Source organism: Herpailurus yagouaroundi, unplaced genomic scaffold, assembly GCF_014898765.1.
Source record: "Herpailurus yagouaroundi ecotype Mexico unplaced genomic scaffold, PumYag 162483, whole genome shotgun sequence".
Classification (NCBI taxonomy): Eukaryota; Metazoa; Chordata; class Mammalia; order Carnivora; family Felidae; genus Herpailurus; species Herpailurus yagouaroundi.
In genome coordinates this window covers 59077-86959 of record NW_024423207.1, presented here as the reverse complement: position 1 = coordinate 86959, position 27883 = coordinate 59077, and the positions used below count along the sequence as shown (strand labels likewise).

The window sequence follows — 27883 nt, the reverse complement described above, 5'->3', positions numbered from 1 at the left end:
CCATCAGCCCAGAGCCCGACGCGGGGCTCGAACTCACGGACCGCGAGATCGCGACCTGGCTGAAGTCGGACGCTTAACCGACGGCGCCACCCAGGCGCCCCTGAAAGCAGTTTTAAAAAATATATTGCTATCTATCCTATTACTATGTAAGAAAAAATACACTGGACAATGCTCATTCGCCTTCCCTGTGTTTTTCTCTTTTTTTAATGGCTGTAATTCTGTTTCACCTGAATGTATTTTTGTAATTTTATTAACTTATACCTGCTCTGTTCCAAGCTTATTCTGGCAAGTTATTTAAAACTTCTCTGAAAGTAGTCACAGGTGATCTTTTTTTCTACTACAGGTTTGCACTTATCTTAAATTCTAGGTTTTTCTACCTTATGCTTCATGGAAAGTAGGTACAATAAAGTGTTAATTTTTAAAAATGAAGAAAAAATATTCAAAACTAAGTCACTAAAAGCAAATGTTCCTTCACTTTCCTGTATCTTCAGCAAATACTATTCATGCACTCCAAAAGGATATCAGACCACAAATCAACAGAAAAATCCATTCACTTACACTACATACTCTTATGAAGTTAAAAGATAAACCAGGATTGATTTCTGAAGAAGGCATATCTGAAGGGTGATTATGAAAAAATGAAGGGTGATTTTGAAGTAAGGACAAGGAGAGAACAGAATATGATAAACATTTTTGAAACACTTTATGATTTACACAGTCAGTGAAATACTTTCATCTCTAGGTAACTCACTAAATGAGAAGAAGCCTGACAGGTGACTGGTCAGGTATACAGAAAGATTTGGAAGCCCTAATATAGATGATTGTTGGTTAAAGTCACAGGAGTAGAAATTTTGAAGCAAAAGAGGGTCTAGATAATAGTCACTGAAAGATCAAAAGACAGAATGAGGGAAAATGAAATGAGAATGATTTGAAAAATACAAATAGAATCGAAACATTAGAGGAGTGTTCAGTTTCAAGGAGAATAGGAGTAGTCAAAAATCATAGAAGAAAAAAACATGAAGGCTGGGTTTGACTAGTGAGTCTATAACAAATGTAATGGGGTGACTTTAATAGCAACGATGGGTGAGTTAGCAACGATTAAGGTAAAACAACAGTCCAAAAAAAAAAAAAAGTGTATTCTACCCATTTAAAATGTTCACTCAGGAAAACTTGGGGAAAATTATAATAACACTAAAGGGAGACCTGAGTGTGTTTAAAGGCAGAAAGGAGACTTCATTAGCTCTAAATAATTAAACAAAGCTTGTGTGTAACAGCTGAGAGAGTCCGACTGATAAACAGGTATGTTTCAGACCTAAGTTAGGCACTTTGAGGGAAAGGGAACCTGACTTCTGTCTCTAGGGAACAGAAAGAAATTAATCTCAAGCCACTTATTTATTTATTTATTTTTTTGGTATCACAGTTGGTCCCTACCCTCAGTGGTATATATTTACAAGGTAATTAGAACTTGGTAAGTGAAAAGGCACAAAGCCCAAACAGAAAATGGTATTGAAAATATAAGATGACAAAATGCAAAAATCAATAATTTCCACTTGAAAACAATTTTAAATAAAATCCAAACAAAAAGTTGAAAATTTAAAAACGTTAACTGCTAGAGGCTTGATATCCATGTGATGTGCAAAGGGATTAAATTTTTAAAAAGCATAATATAGGTTTAATTCTTATATAGCCACCATCATTTAATAAGATTTCTTGGAGAATTTCTACCAAAGACACAATTTCCTCCTTGAAAACAGGCATAAAATGGGTAACATTGGGTGACTTGGGTACCAAAGAGTTGTGAAAAGTGTCTCCACAACTTGTTAGTCTGAAAAGCAACATTAAAAAAAAGTGGAGCATCAAAACACTTTATTTCAAAATCACTTGATGCCTGATCCTGTATGTAACTGGAACCATATTCACATTCTATAAGTTTCTGAATTTCAATTTCCCGTTTTATTTATTTTTTATGAGCAACTTACTTTATTTTGAATCTGTACTTTATTTGACATTTATTTAAGCTGTATAAAAGCCATGCACAGTTTATTTACAATATTATACATTAACGATGTTTGAAGACTACACAAAAATTTCACAAAACTTACTTAGATGGAAAGACATGTGAAACAGGGAGCTTTCAAAAATTTTAGATTCAGAATTTTGCAAAGATTATTTTGGTTTCTAGTGTTCTGCAAGCACTGGATTGAAATAAGACTGACAAAAACGTGCAAATGAGTAGAATTTCAATAAATGAAAAACTACAAATGTTTAGCTAAAAGCTAAAATACCTTGAAATCCTACTATGTAGCAATGGGAATTTATAAAACAGAAAAAAAAAGGTTACTTTTAAAAAGTCTTTCATGAATAACAGGCTCTCAGTAATATTCTATAAAAACATTCAGAAATAAAGTTTCTCAAATTATGTCCATCATCAAAGTTAGGTTTTCAGTAGTGGCCGAAGCTGTGAATTGTAAATTACTTACTGTCCTACATGGGAAGTCTCAATTTCCCCCGCTAGGGAGAGGGGGAGAAGAAAATCAATTGGCAAATTTAGATTCAAGTAAAAGATCCTGGTACAGACAACATGAACACAGAGTGGATCGCTGCAGTAATGTTCGAGTCCACCTACTTTTACTTGTACCCCTAAAATGGAAGGTGTAAACTTTAGTTTTCTTCAATTTAAGATCTCCTATCAGGAAGTAAGTACCTCATTCTTCAGAGTTCTAGAAAATATCGATAGGGATTTCTTCTTCTCCACTGGCATATCATTCAATTTTTACTGTTGTGGCTGAAGTACATTTAGATACTCAGACTGCCCCAACTGATAAGTTGTGTTCCTTCCACAATCAACATACTGGTATCTTTCCTGGGATATCTGTTCAGAGTGTCCAAAGTATGTTGTTGTCACAGTAACTCTAAAAAAGAAAAATTGGGAGACATAACAAAAAAAAAAAACTCAAACAGGGAGACACATTATTATTTACATAGTTTTCTGAACTGAGAATACTTTCATATAGCAAAATTTTCTCCAGGGAGAGACTGATTAATGATAATATTGTGGACATGGGCCACTCAGGGAATATTTGCCCAACAGATAGCATAAATGCTGATTTAGCAAGCCTACTCCAATAATTATACACAAGAAACACCATGTTTTCAGAACATTTATCATTACTTAAAAATACGTAAGTTCATTTCACTTTTAAAAACAAAATTCTCTCATCACAGGAAAATTCTTTCATTCTTTCATCACATTTTGCGCCATTAGCTGATGGTCCAAACACCAAACCTATAACCTACAATGTCTTAATGGCCCAGAATAACACCCAATTTGCACATTAGTAACAGTACTTATTACTGTGAAGGACTATTTACCATAGATAACAGAACAATGGATGCTGAGCTCTGTCCTCTTTTTCATCCCAACACCTGCCATCTTCCTGTGTTCTTGCAAGGTCTAGATTCACTCTTCAACAGCCATGTGATCCTTCACTACTTCTCCGAGCTCCAATTTCCTCATTCTTAAAGTTGGATAATATTTACTCATCTCATCGCACTCTTTTAAGGCTTCAAACCCGACTGAACTGATACTTATAAAGGTGTTGTGTATGCTATAAGCCAAAGTTATAAATCTAAAGTTTAAAAAAGAAATATTTCTTTCAAAAAAAATTCATACTTACTGCATCATGAGTACGATATTATGTACTTTGATTGATATCAGTGTACAAAAATCACTGTTAAAAAGAAAAAAACAATGTGAGTAAACGTGGCTGATATTATAATTTAAAATCACTTAATTATGATTCCTTTCCCTATGTTAAAACTAAAAGAGATATGATACACAAGACATAAGTAAGCATTTATTGATGGAACATTTTCTGCACCTAATAATGATAAAGATTTTCATGACTTTTTATTCTAAAAACAGACATGTTTTACTACAGCAATTGTAGAGTTGTTGCACACTGGCTACAAATTACTGCTACTTTTTATTCATCTTTGAAATTGTAGTGAACAGTTTGTTAGAAATTCTGTATCAGCCTGATACTATAAAAGATGATAAAAAATCTTTTTTTTTTTTTTACTTAAGAGTTAATAATCACTTAGACCCAATGTAAAAGCTTTAGAAATTCAATAAGAGAACATTATACAATACTAGCATTTTTAGTTCTGCGATACTAAAGTCAACAAATACTAAAATGTGTGAGACTATGGTTCTTATAGTAAATAAAGTGACATGGTGTGCTGAATGGGAAAATTATGCAGCCAAGAATTCTTTATCCAGCAAGGCTGTCATTCAGAATACAAGGAGAAAAAAAGAGTTTCCCAGACAAACAAAAGTAAAGAAGTTTGTGACTACTAAACCAGCCGTGCAAGGAAGAGGGACTGGGGGCAAGGCAGTGAAGAATAAAAAGGACCAGAGAACATCACCAGAAACACCAACTCTACAGGTAACACAATGGCACTAAATTTATGTTTCAATAATCACTCTGAATGTAAATGGTCTAAATGCTCCAATCAAAAGACATAGGGTATCAGAACAGGTTTAAAAAAACAAACAAACAACCCACACACAAAAACAAGACCCATCTACATGCTGCCTACACAAGACTCATTTTAGACCTAAGACACCTGTAGATTGAAAGTGAGGGGATGGAGGGGCGCCTGGGTGGCTCAGTCAGTTAAGCGTCCGACTTTGGCTCAGGTCACGATCTCGCGGTCCGTGAGTTTGAGCCCCGTGTCGGGCTCTAGGCTGATGGCTCAGAGCCTGGAGCCTGCTTCCCATTCTGTGTCTCCCTCTCTTTCTGTCCTTCCCCCATTCATATTCTGTCTCTCTCTGTCTCAAAAATAAATAAATGTTAAAAAAAAATTAAAAAAAAAAAAGTGAGGGGATGGAGAACTATCTGCCATGCTAATGGACATCAAAAGAAAGCCAGAGTAGCCATACTTATATCAGACAAACAAGATTTTAAAACAAAGACTATAACAAAAGATGAAGAAGGCATTCTATCATAATTCAGAGGTCTATCCATCAAGAAGATCTAACGACTGTAAATATTTATGCCCCCAACCTGAAACACCCAAATATATAAATCAATAATGATAAACGTGAAGAAACCTACTGATAATAAAACCATAATAATAAAAGTTTAATACTCCGCTTACAGCAAATCAACAAGGAAACAATGTCTTTGATACAATGGACAGGATGAACTTAACAAATATATTCAGAATATTTCATCTTAAAGCAACAGAATAGACATTCTTCTCGAGTGCTCATGGAACATTCTCCAGAATAGATCATATACCGTGTCACAAATCAGTCAGGTCCAAAAAGATCAAGACCATGCCATGCATATTTTCAGATCACAACACTTTGAAACTTGAAGTCAACCACAAGAAAAAATTTAGAAAGTCCTCAAATACGTGGTGGTTAAAGAACATCCTACCAAAGAATGAATGCATTAACCATAAAATTAAAGAAGAAATAAAAAAATACAAGGAAGCAAATGAAAATGAAAACATGACAGACCAGAACCTTTGGGATGCAGCAAAGGCAGTCCTAAGAGGGAAGTATATTGCAATAAAGAATTAACAGGTGCCTGGGTGGCTCAGTCGGTTAAGCATCTGACTTCGGCTCAGGTCACGATCTCACGGTTTGTGAGTTTGAGCCCCGTGTTGGGCTCCGTGCTGATAGCTCAAAGCCTGGAGCCTGCTTCAGATTCTGTGTCTCCCCCTCTCTCTGTCCCTCCCATGCTCATGCTCTGTCTCTCAATAATAAATAAATGTTAAAAAAATTAAAACAAAAAAGGGTCTACTTCAAGAAGAAAAGTCTCCAAATACACAACCTAACCTTACACCAAGAGGAGCTAGAGAAGAACCAGCAAATAAGGCCTAAAGCTAGCACAAGAAAGGACATAATACAGAAAAAAACAATATAGAAACAGCAACAAAAAACGTGTAACAGATCAATGAAACTACATTAATGGTTCTTTGAAAGAATAAACAAAATTGATAACCCCCTAGCTGGACTTATCAAAAAGAAAAGAGAGGACCCAAATAGAAAAAAATCACAAATGCAAGAGGAGAAATTACAACCAATACCAGAGAAATACAAACAATTATAAGAGAATACTACGTAAAATTATATGCCAACAAACTGGGCAATCTAGAAGAAATGGACAAATTCCTAACAATTCACAAACTACCAAAACTGAAACAGGAATAAATAGGAAATTTGAAGAGATGCATAATCAGCAAAGAAAATGAATCAGTTATCAAAAATTTCCCAATAGGGGCGCCTTGGTAGCTCAGTCGGTTAAGCATCAGACTTTGGCACAGGTCATGATCTCATAGCTCTCTGTGCTGACAGTTCAGAACCTGGAGCTTGCTTCAGATTCTGTGTCTCCCTCTCTCTGCCCCTCCCCCACTGACACTGTCTCTCCCTCTCTCTCAAAAATAAAAAAACAGGGGCGCCTGGGTGGCGCAGTCGGTTAAGCGTCCGACTTCAGCCAGGTCACGATCTCACGGTCTGTGAGTTCGAGCCCCGCGTCGGGCTCTGGGCTGATGGCTCAGAGCCTGGAGCCTGTTTCCGATTCTGTGTCTCCCTCTCTCTCTGCCCCTCCCCGTTCATGCTCTGTCTCTCTCTGTCCCAAAAATAAATAAACGTTGAAAAAAATAAAAAAAAAAATTAAATAAAAAAAATTTAAAAAAAAAATAAAAAAAAAAATTTTTTTATCTCCCAACAAATAAGAGCCATGGGCCAGATGCCTTCTCAGGGGAATTCTACCAGACATTTAAAGAAGAGTTGACACCTCTTCTTTTCAAATTGTTCCAAAAAATAGGATGGAAGGAAAGCTTCCAAACTCATTCTATGAAGACAGTATTACCTTGATTCTAAAACCAGACAAAGACTCCACTAAAAAGGAGAATTACAGGCCAATATCCTTGATGAAACTGGATATAAAACTTCTCAACAAGATCCTAGCAAATAGAATCCTACAGAATATACATTAGAAGAATTATTCACCATGATCACGTGGAATTTATTCCTGGGCGGTTCAATATTTGCAAATCAATCAACATGATACACATTAATAAAAGAATAAGAACCATATATCCTCTCAATAGATGCAGAAAAAATATTTGACAAAATACAGCATCCTTTCTTGATAAAAACCCTCAAGAAAATAGGGATAGTAGGAACATACTCCATCATAATAAAGGCCATATATGAAAGAGCTACAGCTAATATCATCCTCAATGGGAAAAGACTGAGATCTTTCCCCCTAAGGTCAGGAACACGACAGGGATGTCCACACTCACCACTGTTGTTCAACATAGTACTGAAAGTCCTAGCCTCAGCAATCAGAAAACAAAAATAAATAGAAGCCATACAAATGGCAAGAAAGAAGTCAAATTTTCACTCTTTGCAGATGAGATGACACTCTACGTGGAAAATTTGAAAGAGTCCATCAAAACACTACTAGATTTCAGGGTGCCTGGGTGGCTCAGTCACTTGAGCATCTGACTTTGGCTCAGGTCAGGATCTCACAGTTTGTGAGTTCGAGCCCCGCATCGGGCTCTGTGCTGACAGCTCAGAGCCTGGAGCCAGTTTCAGTCTCTGTGTCTCCTTCTCTCTGCCCCTTCCCCGCTCATGCTCTGTCTCTCTCTGTCTCTCAAAAATGAATAAACATTAATAAACAACAACAACAAAAAATACTAAACTAAAAAAAAAAAAAACACTGCTAGATTTCATACATGATTTCAGCAAAGTCACAGGATATAAAACCAACATAGAGAAATCGGTTGCATTTCTATACACCAATAATCCTTTGCAGAAAGAGAAATCAAGGAATTGATCCCATTAACAACTGTACCAAAATCAGTAAGATACACAGGAATAAACATAAACAAAGAGGTAAAAGATCTGTATGCTGAAAACTATAGAAAGGTTATGAAAGAAATTGTAGAACTCACAGGGAAAAGGAAAAACATTCCATGTTCATGAACTAGAAGAACAAACATTGTTAAAATGTCAATACTACCCAAAGCAATCTACACATTCAATGCAATCCCTATCAAAATAACACAAGCATTCTTCACAGAGCTAGAGCCAACAATTCTAAAATTTTTATGAAACCAGAAAAGGTCCTGAATAGTCAGAGCAATCCTGAAAAAGAAAACCAAAGCTGGAGGCATCACAATTCTGGACTTGAAGCTGTATCACAAAGCTGTAATCATCATGACAGTATGGCACTGGCACAGAAACACATAGGTCAATGGAACAGAATAGAGAACCCAGAAATGGACCCCAAAATGTATGGCCATAATCTTCAACAAAGCAGGAAAGAATATCCAATGGAAAAAAGACAGTCTCTTCAGCAAATGGTGTTGAGAAAACTGGACAGGGACATGCAAAAGAATGAAATTGGAGCACGTTCTTACCCTGTATACAAAAATAAACTCAAAATGGATGAAAGACCTAAATGTAAGACAGGAAACCATTAGAACCATTCAGGAGAAAACAGACAGCAACCTCTCTGACCTTGGCCAGAGCAACTTCCTACTAGACATGTCTTTGGAAGGAAGGGCAACAAAAGCAAAAATGAACTATTGGGACCTCATCAAGATAAAAGGCTTCTGCACGGCAAAAGAAACAATCCACAAAACTAAAAGGCAGCCTACAGAAAGGGAGAAGATATATGCAAATGACGTATCAGATAAAGGAATAATATCCAAAATCTATAAAGAATTTATCAAACTCACCACCCAAAAAATAAATAATCCACTGAGGAAATGGGCAAAAGACATGAATAGACACTTTTCCAAAGAAGACATACAGATGGCTAAGAGACACATGAAAAAATGCTCAACATCACTCATCATCAGGGAAATACAAATCAAAACCACCATGAGATATCACGTCACACCTGTCAGATAAGCTAAATGAACAACTCCAGAAACAACAGATGTTGGTGAGGATGTGGAGAAAGGGGAATACTTCTGCACCATTGGTGGGAATGCAAACTGGTGCAGCCACTCTGGAAAACAGTACAGAGGTTCCTCCAAAAATTAAAAATAGATACCCTACGACTCAGTAATTGGCACTACTCAGTATTTATCCAAAGGATACAAAAATGCTGATTCAAAGAGACACATGCACCACAATGTTTAGAGCAGTGCTATCAACAATAGCCAAATTATGGAAAGAGCCCAAATGTCCATCAATTGATAAATGGATGAAGAAGATATGTGGGGGGGGTGTGTGCGCAGGGGGGGGGGGGGGTGGTGTGTGTGCATACATCTGTACACACACGTACACACACACACACATATATATATAATGTACACATACACACATACAATGGAATATTAGTGATCAAGAAAGAATGAAATCTTGCCATATATTATGCTAAATGAAATAAGTCAGAGAAAGACAAACATGATTTCACTCATATGTGGATTATAAGAAACAGATGAAGACAGGGGAAGGGAAGGAAAAATAAGATAACAGAGAAGGAAGCAAACCATAACAGACTCTTAAATAAAGAAAACAAACTGAGGGTTGCTGGAGGGGAGGTCAGTGGGAGGGATGGGCTAAACAGGTGATAGGCATTAAGGAAGGCACCTGTTGGAATAAGCAGTGGGTGTTATAAGTAAGTGGTCAATCGCTGGATTCTACCCCTGAAACCAATATTACACTATATGTTAACTAACTTGAGTTTAAATAAAAATAAATAATTTTTAAAAAGGTGACAAGGTGTATTTGACCTTAATGATGAAAAATAAGAAAAAAATGAATATTAAGGGTATAGACACATACTACACATAAATATTATGCATGTTGATGAGAGAGAAGACAATAGAGATGATCAGAGGCCAGAAGTATTCCAAATGTGATTTCCTGACTGCTAAGATTGTGGGAAATTAAAAAGATATCTATACACTCTATTCTTGATATTTTATAATTCAATGAGAGAACATTATTCAAATATCAAAACTTACTACATATAACTCATTTCTTCTGCTATGATAGTAGGTACCGTATAATCAATCTGAAAGACAAAAAGTGAAAATAAGACAACTAGAAAGAGGAGCAAAGCATCAAAGATTTCAGACATGTTTCACAATTTCAAAGAGTTAGAAATCTCTCCTTTTGCATGGCTGAGTCTAAGACTTTCTCTTATACGTGCAAAGAACACATGTCAAGTTTGTGAGGAAATCCTCCCCCTCCCTCAGATTAATATGATATAGAAAGTCAAAAGTCATTGAACTCCTCCAAAGTATTTTATGATGGAAACTTACTTGTTTCATATCCAGTGGGCCAATATTGGTTATGTTGTTTAAGCGAGCCTTTCCAATAACAGTTTTTGAAAACTGAACTTGTGCAGTGATATTTTCAACTTCAACAGAATAATAGTTATTGTTTGTTATATTTAGTGTGTTCTGTAAAAGAAAAGGCAAAAAATGTATAAGCATAACAAATATGTATCCAAAATCAATTTAAAAAAATGACTTCAGAGGTGCCTGGGTGGCTTAGTCCATTAAGCATCCAACTTCAGCTCAGGTCACCATCTCAGTTTGTGGGTTTGGGCCCCACATCAGGCTCTGTGAGGACAGCTCAAAGCCTGGGGCTTGCTTCGGATTCTGTGTCTCCCTCGCTCTCTGCCCCTCCCCCACTCATGCTCTGTGTCTCTCTCTCAAAAATAAACTTAAAAAAAATGACTTCAGCTGTGGCCACACTTCAGTTATTAGGGGGAAGAAAAATATTGCCAAAAATATCAAAGGATATTAAATAAGCTAATTATTTGGTTTTATGATGAATACTATGTACATAATATGCCAACAATAAGCACACAATTAAAAATTAACAGGTCTACGGGGCGCCTGGGTGGCTCAGTCAGTTAAGCATCTGACTTTGGCTTAGGTCATGATCTCACGGTTCCTGAGTTCAAGCCCCGCATCAATCTCTGTACTGACAGCTTGAAGCCTGGAGCCTGCTTCAGATTCTGTGTCTCCCTCTCTCTCTCCTTCTCCCCTGCTTGTGCTCTCTCTCTCAAAAATAAATAAATGTGAAAAAAATTTTAAAAAATAAACAACAGGCCCAGAAAATGTACATTATAGGAATATAGAAAATGAATGTTAGAAAATGTATTTATGGCCTTAGAAAAATTCTATAAAAATAATTTTTAAATTTCATCTGAATTTCTACTAAATGTTAATATATAAATATCTTCACAGACTATATTAGTAATGTATTTCCTATTCTATCAGGTACAAAAATGACCATTTAAAATGTTAAACAGTACTTCATATAAACTTTTTTGTCTAAAAGAAATTGGTATTTTAACTTATACATGAGTAGAGATTTCTACTGGGTCACTTTGGAGAAGAAATGGGATAGATTCAAGTCTATTTGTTGGAAAGAAATTGAGCTACATCATTTCTGTACTTAACAGCAGGGACAATTTCCACAATTCTAATTCACAGTTATGTCAAATTATTTTAGAAAATGAGCAGTGGGGGGGCGCCTGGGTGGCGCAGTCGGTTAAGCGTCCGACTTCAGCCAGGTCACGATCTTGCGGTCCATGAGTTCGAGCCCCGCATCAGGCTCTGGGCTGATGGCTCAGAGCCTGGAGCCTGTTTCCGATTCTGTGTCTCCCTCTCTCTCTCTGCCCCTCCCCTGTTCACGCTCTGTCTCTCTCTGTCCCAAAAATAAAAATAAACGTTGAAAAAAAAAATTAAAAAAAAAAAAAAAAAAAAAAGAAAATGAGCAGTGGGAAAAAAAATGTTAAATCAAGAAATAACAGATAACAAAACATCTAAAACAGTCATCACAAATGAAAATCAATAGTAACTAAATGATGAATGTTAAATATTCATAAGGCAGATTGTAATGGTTACCATTTATATACAAAGAGCCCTCACAAACTGAAAAGAAAACAACAATATCTTTAGAGGTAAAAACAAACAAAAAAAGTAAAGCATATGAATAAACAAATCAAAAGAGTACAAATATAATTGGCCAAGAAACACTTAAAAACCCTGAAATTCATTTAGAGTTAGGAATAAGCTAGTAAACTTAATATTCATTAAACTAGTAAAGCTTGTAGAAAGCAACAAATTCTATTCTTGGTAAGGATTTGAGCACAAGGGTCAATTTTTACATTACTGGGAAACGTGAAGCATTGCAGCCATTCTGGTAAGTAATCTAGCAATATCCATTAAAATAAAAATACATATATCCTTTGACCTAGCAATCCTACTTTTGAGCATTTATTCCAAAGAAATAAAAACATCATGATGTGAATGAGAATAGTGGCAAAAACAAAAAGAAAAGAAAGTGAATGACCATCCACAAAAATGATTAGTATTAAATTATTGCATGGAGTGTTACGCAGGCCATTAAAAAGAATGTAGTAAGTCTAAGACACAAATTCAGGAGAGATTTCTACAAGGTATTAACAAGTGAGAAAACCAACATGCGTAAAATATGTACAAAATATTCTTTTGAAAATAAATATTACTTTAAGAAAAGCTGACAATGTGAGCTTATAAATTAATATAAATATGGAGAAAGATGAAAAGATGCAATAAGGGATAAGTGGAAAGAAGAATCTTAGTAAAAAAGGATTAAAAAAAGAATGTACTAGTGACCAGCAATTACATGATCACATTTATGTATTAATTTAAATCATAGTTATAAATGTAGAGTTTTTCTTTTAATTTCCTAATATAGTAGAAATAATCTTTACCTAAATATACAAACGTTTTTATCTACTTGGCTCTTAATACCCATGTCAACTTAATTTCTAGACACTGCAGGAAAGAGATTGTTAATTTGAGGTCAATGGACCTTCTGATACAGGCCAAAGAATGGGATTCAGAAGAATCTTGGAATCCTTTGGACATGCAAAATAATGTTGGTAGAGGTCTTTTTCTGAAGTGCCACAGCTTTCATGAGAACATTAAAAGGATCAATCATATATTGAAGGCTAGAAAGATGACAAAGATAAACATTAAGAAAGACAAAAAAAAAAAGGACAAAAAGTTTAGTACTAACAGACATATTGTTACTGAGAGCAGTGAGAATCCACTTAATTTGTAAGTCAAGAGAGCACAAGCATAAGCTTTCAAATAATGATTTAAAAAAAAAATTTTTTTTTTAATGTTTGTTTATTTTTTGAGAGAGAGAGACAGAGTGTGAGCAGTGGAGAGGCAGAGAGAGCGAGAGATACACACAGAATCGGAAGCAGGCTCCCAGCTCTGAGCTGTCAGCACAGACAGCAGTGTTTTCCTGGACAGTAAAACACTATGGATATTTCCCCATATACTAATTTATAAGAGAAATCAAACAGGCACTTGTACCTTATCTTTAGACACAATACAGGAATAGTCTGTTAAAACGGTAAAAATTGTATTTCACCATAAATAAGGAAAAGAAACTGTTACCTTTATAACATTTATAGAATCAACCTACTTTTAACACTTTGCAAGAAGCTATTCAAAGGCTGAAAAGTAAACGGACTATAAATATTCTTTCGTCAACAACAGTTTAGTTTATTTACCATTTTAAAGGCAACTTCAAATGCTAAATGATTCTGTATACACAATCACCAGTACTTACTATTTGCCATTTTCGGCACAACCAGAAATGATAGAAATCATCAACAGCAGATATACAGAAAGCAAACTGACCAGTGTCACATTTAATATTCTCTCAGAGGGACAAAAGTGTACTTAATATAATAAAGGAATGTAATCAAATATTTTAATGTAATTTTGTACTTACCGTGATATTTAAATATACTGTACGCTTTTGAACATCATAACTGACGTATGCTGATTTTACGCCAATGTATTTCACGTCAATAGAGCGAGGGAAAAGGAAAAACACAGCCAATCCAGAGAGGAGCAGACAGACAAACACAGAAGCCATCACATACAGCTTTCTGAAAACAAAAATGAGAGTAAGAAAATACATGTGCATCAAAAATTACATAATGAAACATTTAGAGAAGTTTTTTCAACTTGAATTTTTCCCCTATTATACCAGCAGGAAAAGATGTATAATTTTACCATTTTTTTATATTATAAAAGTAATTAGTAGTGTTGGGTCTGGTCTATAAAGTGTTAAAATGTTCTCCTTAAAAGATGTATGTACCTTTTTGGAGACTGGGATTTCAGGATTACTGAAGGCAGAATATTAACTACAGTCATTCCTAAACCAGGCTGCACACTAGAATTAATTAAGCTGGAGAACTTTATAAAAACATGGATTTCAAGAGTCCCTTCTCTCCCTTCTGAATTTAGCAGAGCAGAATTTTCACGTGAGTTTTGCATGTGAGTCCCAAAGTGACTGCTCATCAGAACCACCAGTGAAGCCCTTAAAAGCATAATGACATAACCACAAGCCTCATGAATCCCACTAAGTCTCACTAAGACTTTTTGAGTCTCCTCATCCCAAAGTATTTATGTACTCAGTTTTTAAAATATTGTTTACATTAATCAACTCTGTTTTGATGATGCTATTAAGCTGTTTCTTGAAAATCAAGAAAGGGGATAATAATATGCAGATATAAGACAAGAAAAAAAAAAAAAAAACAAAAAACTTTCCATGCCTTTCCTAGTCTTCTAACTCTCCTTGACAGGTATCTCTTCCATCTCCCGCTCTTTATTTCCAATCTCCAGAGATAAAAATTGCCTCTATCTTCAATTTTATCCTCAAAATAGGGTTTCAAAGTAAAATTTTCCTGGTTTCTCCAAAAAACAGCTCTCAGCTCAAAGCCCACAGCACCTTTTATTTTTTTTAAAAACTAGGTCTTTTATATTACTTAATCTTTTCTTTATGTTCTAGTCATTAAATAAATACTCATTTTATCCTTTCTCCTACTTTGTCTTCCTCACCAATTCCCAAATCCCTTAATAGACATAATCTTTGCCTGGCCCATAACTGCTATTTCAAATGACTCTTGCACATGTTTTATGTTTCTGAGTATTTTGTCTAAGAAAAGAGAACAAAATGGTTTAAAAAAAAAAATAAAACAAAGATTCGCTAAGTCACTGCCACTAGGCCCACACTACTGTTCTGAGCAAACAAAGACGTTCCCACTCACTCACTCTAGATTTCCTCGAAATGAGTAGGGTGATGATCACTACTAGATCACCTACTGAATAGTTTAGCACACATTTATAGTACCTACTCTACACCAAACCCCTAAAAAAGGTATAAAAAAAAAAGTTCAAAAATCATGACTAAAAAAATCTGAACTTTGTTGAATTTTCTTCTATTTTAGTGTTGTTATTTTTAATTAGTGCTAGGTGAGCCCGCCGTAATCTATTTAGGGTTTAGGGCCTATAAATCAGCTCCGGGTGTTAATATATGATCAATGTCCTAAATTACTCTGCACCCCAAGTTTACAGCCATGAATCTGATGGGATAAACATTCCACATAGTATTTCCTACCAAATTGAAAAACTGGCTAGTACACTGATGAAGACTATAGATGTCTATTATAAAATTCACCAGTCATCATTTTTCTTATGGCTCTAGGGACAGTAATGAATCCTAGGAGGTATAGAACTGATAAAGCTATAAAGATCATGTGGCTTATTTGGACTCAAGTTACATTTCTACTTTTGCCATTTCCTACTTGCAACACTTTCGGCAATTTGCTTTTTTTCTCCACTCTAAAATGTGTAGATTTGTTTTCAGGATTAAATGATACAGCTAAAATATGCAGACAAAAGCAATAAATAAATATAATTTCCTAACTACCTCATCACAACTCCCCCAACTTAAAGAACCACAGTTGTTCGTAAAATATTATAGTTTCACTAAAAAATGAGTCATTGTTTTTTCACTGCACATCTGAAACTCCTAAAAATTCTTAAGGGGCTTCCTACGGTTTTCAGATTTCTTAGCTTACTAATGGTGTGGACCTTGCTACTTTCTCAAGCTTCATCTCTACCACTTTCCAACAGCAGCATTTACTTTACGCAAACATCTGAATGCCAGCCTGTTACTCTCATCTATGCACATACTGTTCCTTCTGTTGAAACGGTCTACCTCAACTTTTTCTACTTTTCTAAAATTCAGCTAATGCTTCATCTTCTTTGGAGCCTTCCCTAATTCCATAAAATAATTTAGATTCTACCATACTCTGCTCTCATAGTACTCTGGAAATACCTCTAACAGGTAAGACAAAGGTACTGTAATCACCAGCTTACATGTCTATCTCCTCGATAAATTCATAATTCCCTTATACCAAAGATACTTTTGAACAATTTGTATCCCAGGCCTTAGAACAGTGACTGATTTCACAGGTACTCAATAGGTGTCTAGGTTGCCGTCCAATAGTATTTTTCATTCTGAATACTTACTATTGCTATGTATTTAAATTCACTCCTTTTTCCTGAAGTGTCTAATTTGTTGTTAACTCTTCCCATGTAGTTTTCATCTTATTCAGATATTGTAGTTTTCATTTCTAAACATTCTATTTGGATCTTTTTAAAATATCTTCCATGTCTATTCTTAAGCCCCATCTCTTGAAACTACAGAATATAGTTAAAGTAAGTATTTCACTGTCCTTGTCAAATGCTTTCTTCTATGCCATTTATTGGTCTGTTTCTATAAATGGTCTTTCCCATTATGGGCTCTATTTTTCATCTTCTTTTCACGCTTGGTAATTTTTAATTGGATGACAGACTCATATATTTTACCATGTTGAATGCAGGATAGTTTGGAATTCCTACATATACATTCTTGAGCTCTGTACTGGGATATAGTTGAGTTTCTTGCAAAGAATTTAAACCTTTTGACGTTTGCTTTTAGGTCTTGTTAAGCATGAGTACTGCAGCTTTTAATCTAGGGCTAATTCTTTCTGTTACTGTGGAAATAACCTTCTGAGTACTCCACCCGATTCCCTCTGAATTATGAGATTTTCCACACTGATTGGTGGAAACTATCCCTGGTCCTATATAAGCGTTAGGGACTGCTCCCTCTGTTTTGTTTTGTATGTTTCTTCCTTCAGCCTCAGGGGCTTTCTTCACACATATACACTGATCAGTACTCAGCTAGACACTCACAGAGTACCCAGTGGTAACTCTCTATCCTCTGGTACTTTGCCCTACTAACTGTGGTCTTGGCCTCTGAGATTCCCAGGACCATCTATCTCCTCAGTTTAGGGGTACTGCTAAGCTCTGCCTGCACTCTTTCCATTGTACTGTGATCTGATATCTTTTCCTAGACAGTAAAGTGGTACAATCATAGGGTTTACGTCATTAGCTTTCCCTTTCTCAGATATCACTGGCCTGTACTGGCTGATGTCCACTGTCTAAAAATATTGTTTCATTTATCTGTCCAGTTTTTTAGTTGTTTCAGACATAAGAATAAACCTAGTCCCTATGATTCCATCTTTGGTTGGAAATGAAAAAAACAAATTTATTTGATTTTGTACTTGTATCACTTTGTTTTTAGGCTAAGAATCTTATTCCCTAATGACATTAGTACATAATTACTTACCTGCTTTACATAAAGAAGTTTCAAAATTACACTAACATTACTCCTAACAATGCAGCTACTGAGTACAGTTTAAGCTTTTGTTGGTAGTTATCTTTGTCATTTAGAACACATCTTCCTAAACACCGACAGTCAAAGTGCAATGTTTTCAAGTCACTTAAAGTGATTCTTTCATCTGCAGTCATGCCAACAACCGGATATACAGTTAGATCATTTGTTTCAGTTTGTTTCAATTTTTAGCACTTTTTAAATTTTACTTCCAATTTCCAAACTTTTAAATTCTATTTAAAAAAATGTACATGGTTGTAAAGTTCAAACAATATAAATATATACACATACACACAGAGATCTCACGTGTTTACCTGTTCCCTCTTCCAAGTTCCTTCCCAAATTCTGAGTAATCAATTGTATTAGTCTTAGGTTTATCATTCCATTGTTTCTCTCTCCTTCTCTGTATGCATGTGTGTGTTTTCAGATAGAACCATACTCTAGATATGAACTGTAGTGAAATACAGAGTTCTTCCTTTTCCATGTTATCATTGCATAGATGTAGCGTGACTTATCTACCCGAATCCTATTATTGGACATTTATATTACTTCTAGTCCTTTGCTATTATAAAACACTGGCACAGTGGATAAAAACCATACTTTATTTGACAATTATCCTCAGGAAAACATTTTCAAAGTAGAATTCCTGAGCGAAAGGGTAAATGTGTTATGTAATTTTGCTAGATAACATCAAATTCCCTTTCACCAAGGTATGGATGTGCTCATTTCACACAGTGTTGCCAACAAAATACACTGTCAAAATTTGGAGCCTGGCTGATCTGATAGATAAAAAATGGTATTTCAATGTTTTAATCTGTATTTCTTTTATGATCAAGACTGAACATCTTTTCACATGTTTAAAGGACATCTGCATTTCTTTCTTGTGGATGAGCTGTTCATATCTTACTTTTTGTTTGGTGGTGGCCTTTTCCTCTCAAATTGTGAAACTCCTTATAGTGTAAGGATATTGGCCATATGTTTGCGGTAATGTGCAGACATCGCTTCCCAGTTTGCCATTTATATTCTGGCTTCAACTAAGGTTTTGTTTTCAACCTGTAAAAGTTAACCTATACTTTGTCAAATTAATTAATCTTTTCTTTCCTCACTGGATTTTGAATCATACTTAGAGAGTTTTTTTTCATCCTAAGATTATAAAGGAATTAAGCCTAATTTCTTGAATATGCATAACCATCTACATAATTTATAATAAAGGGTCACATTGACTTTTTAAAATTTTTGGTTCATCTTCTTTCCAATGGTACATATTTAAATATGCTGCTCTACTGATTACTTGTTTGGAGCACTGTGATCAAGAAGCATGCCAATCTGATTTTCTGTCCCTTATAAATTGATCCTTTTGCCTGGGATTTTTCAAAGGGTTTTTCTGTTTTGTTTTGTTTTTTTACCATCAAAGTCCAGTACTTTCACTAGGATGGGTAGCACACAATTTAAAATCATGGCGTGTCTTTTCAGTATGTAGGTTCATGTCTTGTTTTACCTCAGGGAAGTGTTCTCGAATTGAGTATTTAGTATTTGTTCAGTTTGATTCCTTTGGTTTTTCTACAGGGGCTTCAATTACATGTTTGTTCAATCTTCTTTCCTTGTGTTCTATACCATTTTACCTTAAATACTTTTCATTAATGTGTCTGTGTTTTCATTTACTCCTTTGTACGTTCTATATCCTTTGCCATACTTTCCATGGTATCTGTTTGCACTATGTTCTTTCAGTCTTGTCTTCATATCTGAAATTATTTTTTTCTAATTCTTTCAGGGGTTCATAGTCTTATTTCACGTCCTCATATTGTTTAGTCATCTCATTTCTGAGCTTTTCAATTTCTGACTCATGCTGTTCTGTCATAGCTTCTATAGGTTTCTTAAGTTACAGTTTTCATCTGTTTTTCTGATATGTTTCCATGATCTGTTAACATTTTATTTCAGTTCACTTTCTTCTTCTTTCTTTTTAACTGCTTTGTGTGACACTTCACTGCAATATTTTTTGTTGCTTGTGTTTAAATGAGATGTTTTTGTACATTTCACAGAAGCTTTCCATTTTCGTGAAGATGGGCCAGGGTGGCTTTCCTGAACTCCATCCTCTGTTGTAATAAAGTTGTTGTGTTTTTTTTTTTTAAGATGGCCTGTATGTATGTCCACTTCTATGGTTCTGAGATTCTCTCTCTAGTTTTTGAAACTTTCTTCCTTTTCCCCTATTCTTTCCCTGTACAAAATGGATCTAATCCCCAGTAGGCTTTTCCTTAGGATATGTCTGTCCTTTTGCAAGAGTTTTTGGTGAGTTTTCCTAAGGTCTTTGAGGGCTCAAGGTGGTCTAGTTCCTTCTGATCTTCTCAAATCCCCTTAGTGAATCTCTGTGGCCTCTGTGTACCTTTTCTGCCCTCTCTCCAAGGTACAGGAAGTGGAGGCCTCCCAGGTTATTTTTTGACGGGTTACTCCCATAAGTATTTGCTGGAAGTGGGATCCTCTTCTTTTTGGGTACTATGTATCAGAGCATTTGCTTGGTATATCAGGGCTCTTAGGACCTTCTGCAATTCTTCTTGTGTCTCTTCACAAATTCCCCACAGCTGCTAACACTTTCTGATCCTTGCTCTGTCTTCATTCTAGGGTGAGTAGGAGAACCTTAACACTCATTTTTGATGAAAATGTTTGTGTATCCTACTGCTATTCTAGGTTTGTCTGTTTTAGTAAATAGATTTTTGAGGAAATTCAGATGCTATGCTGCTTTGAAGACCTTACCCCAACCAGGAATCCTTTTTTTTTTTTTTTTTTTTAAATAATACAAAGCATCTGATGGCATAATTTAACAACCTGATGACATTTTTCATTTTAAAAGTGTTAAACTAGAGTAATTACACATAATTCAAAAAGCAAAGAATACAAAAAAATTTGCTATTTTCTTATCACTTACGTCCTTCTTGGCCTTAATCTCTGATCACTATATGGAATCAATGCCACAAGCTGGTTTTCTTGCCCTAAAAGTAAAAGTACATTTAGAAATTTATTAACACTATTAATTAAAATATAGTAGATTTCTATCTAAGTGTGGTTTAGAAAGATCAGACTACAACCCAGCTCTCATCTCATTACTTTAGTAAACTGCTCTCAAATCTTCAAAAATTATCAAGTAGACATTGAGTTCTAAAAGAGGTAATTTATCTTTCAGAGCTTGATGTCTAGACAAAATAATACAAAGAATGAGAAAGAGTAATCTTTTTACTGAAAAAAATCTAAAAAGTCCCAGCTTTCAGAAGATCTGAATTCACCAAGACTTCCTTCAACTGTGTATTTTCCACTTAGATTCTGATTTGGGTATCTGGATAAGGGCAGAAGAAATAGCGCTACCTTGCTGTCCTGAAATCACTATAACTACAGAGGTTCCTACACTATATTCTTGAAAATCAAAAGTGACACACAGAAAGTCTCATGCTTCAAGAGCTTATACAAAATGAGCCTCCCACAACTCATTTAGGCCACACATTGTCTGCATTATGTGACTCCAAAATCCATCCTTTATTTCCTGGGTTGGGCTATATCCAGATTTAACAGATAAGTAGATCTTTAATACGCCAATTTTTCCAATCTCATCAGAACTAAGCTGTTTGTAGTAACTCTTAAAGCACTAGAGTCACATTCTCTCTTTTTTTTTTTTTAATGATTATTTATTTTTGAGAGACAGAAAAAGACAGAGTGTGAGCAGGGGAGGGGCAGAGAGAGACGGAGACACAGAATCCGAAGCAGGCTCCAGGCTCTGAGCTGTCAGCACAGAGCCCGACGCAGGGCTTGAACTCAGGAGCCGTGAGATCACAACCTGAGCCGAAGTCGGATGCTTAACTAGCTGAGCCACCCAGGCACCCCATAGTCAAATTCTCTTTTAAAGCTTCCTGTAATGCTTCCATTATTCCTCCCTGCCCCTTCCACAACTCTCTCCTCATTTACACTACCTCCCCACACCACATTTAAATATATATTACATACACATATCTTTTTCTCTGTGTACACATATCCCGTCTTTTTTGGTGATGTTCATTTGGCTAAACTAAATCCTGCTTAAAAGTAACCTTTTAGCTCCTACGGTGATATCCATACAGCTAAATATTAACAGAGAAAAACATACAACTATGCTCACTGGCTTCATTTAGATCACTAATCACAAGTGGCCTTTAATGTCAGTCATCATACATTACCCAGGTCACACTCTTAATCTGACTCTCCAAAACCACAATTTCACACTTCAACTTTGTCTTCAAATCTCTAATAGCTCCTTCCCTATCCTCACTCTTAGCTCCTCATGTGACAAAACAGAACTTCCACAAGCTCCCACCACCACGTCTATGCACCTACCTGTCTCTGTGTCCATACACTCTACATTCTCTCCTATTACAAAGAGTAAACTACAGGTGCTCCTCTGTAAGGGCAGCCTCCTGCTCTTGTGTGCTACATCTAATAATTCTCCCATCTCCTGCGCTATCACCTTTTTTCCTCTATGTATCATTCTCATCAGCATACAAATTATTCACTCCATCTTTTAAAAACTCCCTTTCCTGACTCAGAGCCCCCCTCCCGCTACCGTCTCTATTCTTTGCTTATATATATAGTAAAACTCCTCAAAAATACTACTTTCTTACCACATAACTTCACTCCTCCTATGCACTATTGATCCCACGCTATACGTGCTATATGCAACCTGCCACAGCTGCCCTTTTAAAGGTATCCAGTGGTCTCTATCCACATCACCAAATCCAATGGTCAGTTCTCACTCCTTACATTACCTGATCTATCAGTAGCATCTAACAGTTGTACACTCTCTCCTCCTTGGTACACTTTCTGCATTTATTTCCAGGACACCACAGATACAACGGAATTTCCTCCTTCTACTCTAGCTGCTTTTTCATTGTCTTTGCTAAATCTTCCTCCTGTCACTGAGTTTGAAATGTTGAAATGTCCCAAAGTTCAGCATTAGGGTCTCTTTTTTTTCCATTCACACTGATAAGCTTGGTGCTCTCATCCAACTCAGCTTTAAGTACCACCTGTATTATGATGACTCCAGCCAAGGCCTTGCATTTGAATTCCAGACAATTATAACTAAGTCCCTACTAAATAGGCCCACTTAGATGTCAAATATGCATCTCCACACTTACATCTCTAAAACAGAACTCCTGATCTCTCCCTGGATATACACACTCAAACCTTCTTTTCTCCATTTTAATTAACAGCTACACCATTCTTCCAGCTATTCAGACAAAAATACCTTCAGAGTCATCCTTGACTTTCTACTATCCACAATCCACTTCCAGGCTGCCAAAAAAGCCAAGTGGTTACACCTCAAAATCATAACCCGAATGCCAGAATGGTCCTTTTTTTTTTTTTTTCTGTCTTAGCCTAAGGCACTAATCCCTTCACCTACAAAAATCCTTTTATTCTGTATCAGGTACTTATCCCTGCAATGATAAAGCCATCACATTGAAAGGCCAACTCATATGTAAACTTCCCCAATCTAATGCATTGCTTAGAAACTCTGGTATACCTTATGTGGACACTGCCCTTCCCTCATGGTTTCTCCAGGGTTACCTATCAACTTCAACCAGGCAGAAAATGAGGATGGCACAAAGTATTTTCATGATTTCTACTGTCGCCAGTTCTACTAAAGTTTGTGTAGGCTACAAGCAACACATGAAGATTACTCCCTTCTGAATTTCCCTATGATATGCCACCAACTGATCCCCCCCACCCCCCCGTATGACCCATCTGAATTTACCAACCCTTTTCATGTAGTTCCTCTTAAAAATAACTAATTAGGGCATGACTGGCTTGCTTTTATTCTTTACATCGTGAACTAAAAATATTAGGTCACCAAATTACTTAAATTGTTCCTAGTGCCCAACGTGATTATGACCAAATAGGACTAAAAATTTTCAGTCAAAAGACACTGCATATCTAGTATCACAAGGGGGAAAGAAAACAATACTAGACGTAGAGGGGTGGTTTTCATTACTGCTTTGTAAACCTGAATGTGTTTATGGGTTTTTTTTTAATGTTTATGTTTGTCTCTTTGTGTCCGTTTAACTGAAGATAACTGATACACAGTTTTAACTTTAATCCTACAAGTTTTTAAAACACAAAGGGCTGTGCTTTGATCTATGGGTTTGCTATCATTACAAATTCATTACAAATCCAGTGCAAATGCCTGGAATAACTCTTTAAAGGAAAAATAACACAGTAACACATACCCCTAGGAATTCTTCCTGTTCCTTGACAAGTGGGACAAGTGACACTATCTCTTCCTGTAAATTCCACATACGGAAACTGAGAGACATCTCCACCTCTTCCATCTTCATTATGGACTTCATTATTAACCAGTCCATTCCTCATATTTTCAGTTGATGTGACTCCATCATAAGCATCTTCTTTATTTGAATGCAAAGGCAAATGAGAAAAAGACTTTCCCATGTCTAAAGAAAAAGAAATATCTTACGATAAAATCAGGGTAAAAGTACGTACACTCAAGAACATTATGGGATTTTTATACCAATATAATTAACATAGAGCAAACTTCAAGGGAATATTCAAATTACTTTTGGATTAGAATTATATTTAATCAGGGTAACAGTTGAAACAAGGGAGCCAAGAGTCCAAAGTGTTTTTTTCTAACAAATTATTATAAAATGGTATCATATCAGACTCATGATGAGAATGGGCTCTCAAACATTAAAATTGCACCTAAGTTTGCACTTTTTAAGGTTCTCTGAAAAGAAAGCGGTCTTCACTAGAATACAACAAAAACATATTGTACCTTTAAACCAATTAGCACGAAAGGCTAAAGTTGCTTTAGGCAGATTATGACTGTTATTATATTGGATTACCAGGTAAGTTTGAAAGAAGACTTTAACCACCTCTTGTTCCTCCTCAGTCTGTACTTTCTAGGTGCTTAAATTCTTCTTTCCAGCTTATCTCTTCTCAGGCAAAAGACCCTGAGGGCCAAGCATCCTGTGATGGTAAGCAAAACACGCCCTTCAAGCAATAAGGGCTTTCCAGACCCCAAGACAATTATCGATCTGAACTTAGTGGCTACCTGCACGTACCCATCCACCTTTGTCCCACATTTTCCTTATATAAACTCAGAAGTATTTTTAGCACTTTGGAGACAATCTTTGTGACTTTAGTCACGGTCTTCCCATGCTGGCCTCACTGAAATAAATTCTTCTCTTGTTTCGCTACCACTTGTCTTTCTGCCTTTGGATATTGTTAGTGGTGAGTGGTTGAACCTCGTCAATTTGGGACCCTCGGAACCACGTGCTCTTGTACCCCTAAACCGTGGCTCCAAGTCAAAAGGAGTACTTTTCTGGGGCGCCTGGGTGGCTCAGTTGGTTAAGCATCTGACTTCGGCTCAGGTCAAGATCTCATGGTCCTTGAGTTCGAGCCCCAAGTCGGGCTCTGTGCTGTCATTTCAGAGCCTGGAGCCTGCATGGGATTCTGTGTCTCCTTCGCTCTCTGCCCCTCCCCCACTCACGCTCTGTCTCTCAAATAATGAATAAATGTTTAAAAAAATTTTTTTTTAATAAGTAGAAGTAGTACTTTTCAGCCTTTTAAAATTCATGCGCTTTTTGATAAATAAGATCCACAATCCTTCTCATTCTCACATTTCTAGCTTGAAACTTTTAAAGTTTCAACAAAAACTCAAAACCAAATCCTGCATTTGTCTTTCATTCAACAGTTGATGAAATTTCAAAATTACATTGAAACTAATATCCCAAGATATTTAACAGAATTCACCAATACAAAGCAACATTTAGAACAATTAATTTCAAAACTTTAGGGTGACAGTATCAAAAATAACATGGGTAAAATTTAAATTTACATTTAACATAAACTTAAAACCAAGTAAGAATAAGTGGTAGTACCTACATATATACCATACCTATACAAAATCACCTCTGCAGGTACGTAATGCAAGAGTACTGCAGTTGAGTCATACAATTTTCAGGATGAAATGAACTTAAAAGTCATATAATCCAATCTGCTGACATTCTCAGGGAAAATTAATAAAAAGGGAAAGCACAATTACAAATAACGTTTCTGCTCTTTCCAAATTTGACCATTTATCTTTTATCAGTTCCTAAAAATGTATTATTATAGACATTCATACAAAGAGATAAGCATGTCTTTTAGAAATTCTTATTGATTTGAGTAAGGAAAACTGACACTCAGTAATTCAAGTTATAGTATAATATGGAGAAAAGTTTACTTTTTAATACTGGCATGCCACCCACATCCTGGGATCATTCAAACATAGTATATACATCAGGATAAAAAATATTCACAACCAGATCAATTTACAATTGTAGAAAGATGAAGGTGCTTATTTTCACTATTTTACTATTTTAAAAAATCTATGCACACATTATCCATGTAAGCTGAAAAACATAAATGATCTATAACGTCCACAAATGCATCATCTTCTCTTGGCTTGTCTCAGTGACATTAAACCCAGGCCAAACCAATTTGCCACTCACAGGTGGTTCAGGGGTGAATTAACATCACTATCTCCACACACTGACCTTGGGACCTGTCTGGAATATCAGTTGAGCAGGGATCAGGGGCCTCAGCAGTGTGGCCACCGAGCCATCCTTTCTGGGATCTTAGCACAACAGGAGTGTTAAGATGTATCCCAAAGAATCCTTTGGGGGAAGGGGGCTGGGCGGACAGGGAGGCACAGAGGGCAAGATCAAGTGGCTCTCAGTCTGGACCTGTTTTCTTTCTGTATCTAACAGTTGTCTTGATGAGTCTGCCTCTGACAAGTGTTTATTTCAGCAACGCTAACTGACAAGCACCAGACTTAGGCACTAGGTATCCCCGCCCTCCCTACTGGATATTCCTCCCATCAAACAGTATTTAGCCACTTTTATTCCTAAAAACCCATTGGTTTATGAAGAGGTGCTACACCCCCCTTTCTTTTCCCTATATGCAATGTTTTCATCGCAATCTCTTACTGAAAACCCAACATGGATCTAAGACTTAGCAGAGAGGGGGGAAAAAGTACAGCATTCCATCCAATCTAAATGGGTCGTTTTCTTCTATGATAACGAAAGCCGGCACCTTTTGTAAGCTGCATAAACAAAACACAGCACACAGCCTACTCTGGAAAGGTTAAAGATAAGATCAAGGCAACCGTGCAAAAAAAACTAAAGAAGAGCAAAAGCAGGGGACACCTGGCCGCACAAGGTGTGGGAACCTGGAATCAACCCTAGGCAGGAGACTGGGTCCGGATAGGTGGTGACAAAACACCGCCATTATCCAACCCTGAGCGCCCCCTGGGTCGCTGGGCTGGGCTGGCTCCCCTGAGGCCTCCCCTGTTCTACCTCTTTCCTCCCGCTTGACTCTTTCCAGGACGCCTCCGCTGGGCTCTACTCCGAAAAAGGGACCGAGGGCCTGCGCGTTCAGATTACTCACCTGCACGCAGAGCGCTGCGCAGTACCGAGCTGCTCCGGCGCGCACTGGCCAGGGAATAGGGTCACGGGGTCTGCAGTCCGGATCGCTGGGGCTGGGACTACAGGCCTACAAGCGGCGGCCGCGGATTCGGAGCGGGGGAGGGGCAGCAGAACCACTGCTTTGGCTGAGGCCTGGCGCTGCTGCAACCTGCGTCCGCGCCTGCGCAGAGCTCTCTCCTAGGAGGTGTGTGACCCAGCAGTGCGCACGACGCATGCGTCTTTCCTCCGCCCTGCTAAAGTCCGGAAGGGCAACTGCTATGAGTGTGCACCCTCCAGGTTATGTTACCTTGGTCTCTCTCAAGTCTTGAAGGTAAAAATTGGCCGCTCTCGCCCTGGAAAATTTAAAAATAATAGTACTTCCTTTTTCTTTCTTTCTTTTTTTCCTGTCAGGCCTTTTCCTTTTGCAAAGGGGGAAAAACAAAACATACACTATCTACTTCAAACCCTCAGCTAAGAAGCTTTCTATCCACGCCTTGCGAGTCGTCCGTGATTGACACTCGGCGACGCTGGGAGTAGGATAAACTGGTTGGTAGACACGCGTCTGACAGCCGAAAAATCACATCATTTGCAATTTAGAAACTAACCCAGTAGAAGGAAACCAAGCTTGGCAGGAGCCCTAGTTTTGTTTGTTTTGGTTTTGCTTGTGTTTTGCACATGGTTCACCGCCCTTCACTCCCCCTTCTGCCCCCTCTCCCTTAAGTACGTAGTTACAGCAGGGTAAGATCCCAGCCCAAGTCCCTGTGCTTCAACTTATCGCTGTGGCTTGGGGCTACTGTCCCCAGCGTCTCAAAGGCTAGGTTATCTCCTTTGGAAGATG

The 27883-nt window shown here is 36.8% G+C and overlaps 1 protein-coding gene across 7 annotated transcripts; it reads right to left on the bottom strand.

The window, feature by feature from the left end:
- Positions 1-196: 196 nt before the first annotated feature.
- Positions 197-27238, bottom strand: LOC121026792 (transmembrane protein 106B). 7 transcript variants are annotated; one of them, XM_040469576.1, is made up of 8 exons: positions 27029-27237; positions 23809-24030; positions 20490-20553; positions 13793-13952; positions 10306-10446; positions 10006-10055; positions 3678-3731; positions 197-2912 (listed from the first exon to the last, which is right to left on the bottom strand). In XM_040469576.1, the coding sequence occupies exons 2-8, from the start codon at positions 24026-24028 to the stop codon at positions 2774-2776; spliced, it is 828 nt and encodes a 275-aa protein (XP_040325510.1). In that variant the 5' UTR covers positions 24029-24030; positions 27029-27237; the 3' UTR covers positions 197-2773. The 7 variants fall into 7 exon arrangements, with proteins under 7 accessions (XP_040325510.1, XP_040325508.1, XP_040325505.1 ...); XM_040469574.1 differs by lacking the exons at positions 197-2912; positions 3678-3731; positions 10006-10055 and adding an exon at positions 24472-24565 and having other exon boundaries at positions 10156-10446; positions 27029-27238; XM_040469571.1 differs by lacking the exons at positions 197-2912; positions 3678-3731; positions 10006-10055; positions 27029-27237 and adding exons at positions 25497-25598; positions 26938-26993 and having other exon boundaries at positions 10156-10446.
- Positions 27239-27883: the final 645 nt, after the last annotated feature.

Bases quoted from the DNA above. Each gene is read 5' to 3' on its own strand.
- LOC121026792 (XM_040469576.1), bottom strand. From the start codon at position 24,028: ATGGGAAAGTCTTTTTCTCATTTGCCTTTGCATTCAAATAAAGAAGAT. The intron at 10,447-13,792 runs GTAAGTACAAAA...TTTCTTTTACAG, and splicing joins CAGTATATTTAAATATCACG to AACACACTAAATATAACAAA. The intron at 3,732-10,005 runs GTAAGTTTTGAT...TCTTTTTAACAG, and splicing joins GAAGAAATGAGTTATATGTA to TGATTTTTGTACACTGATAT.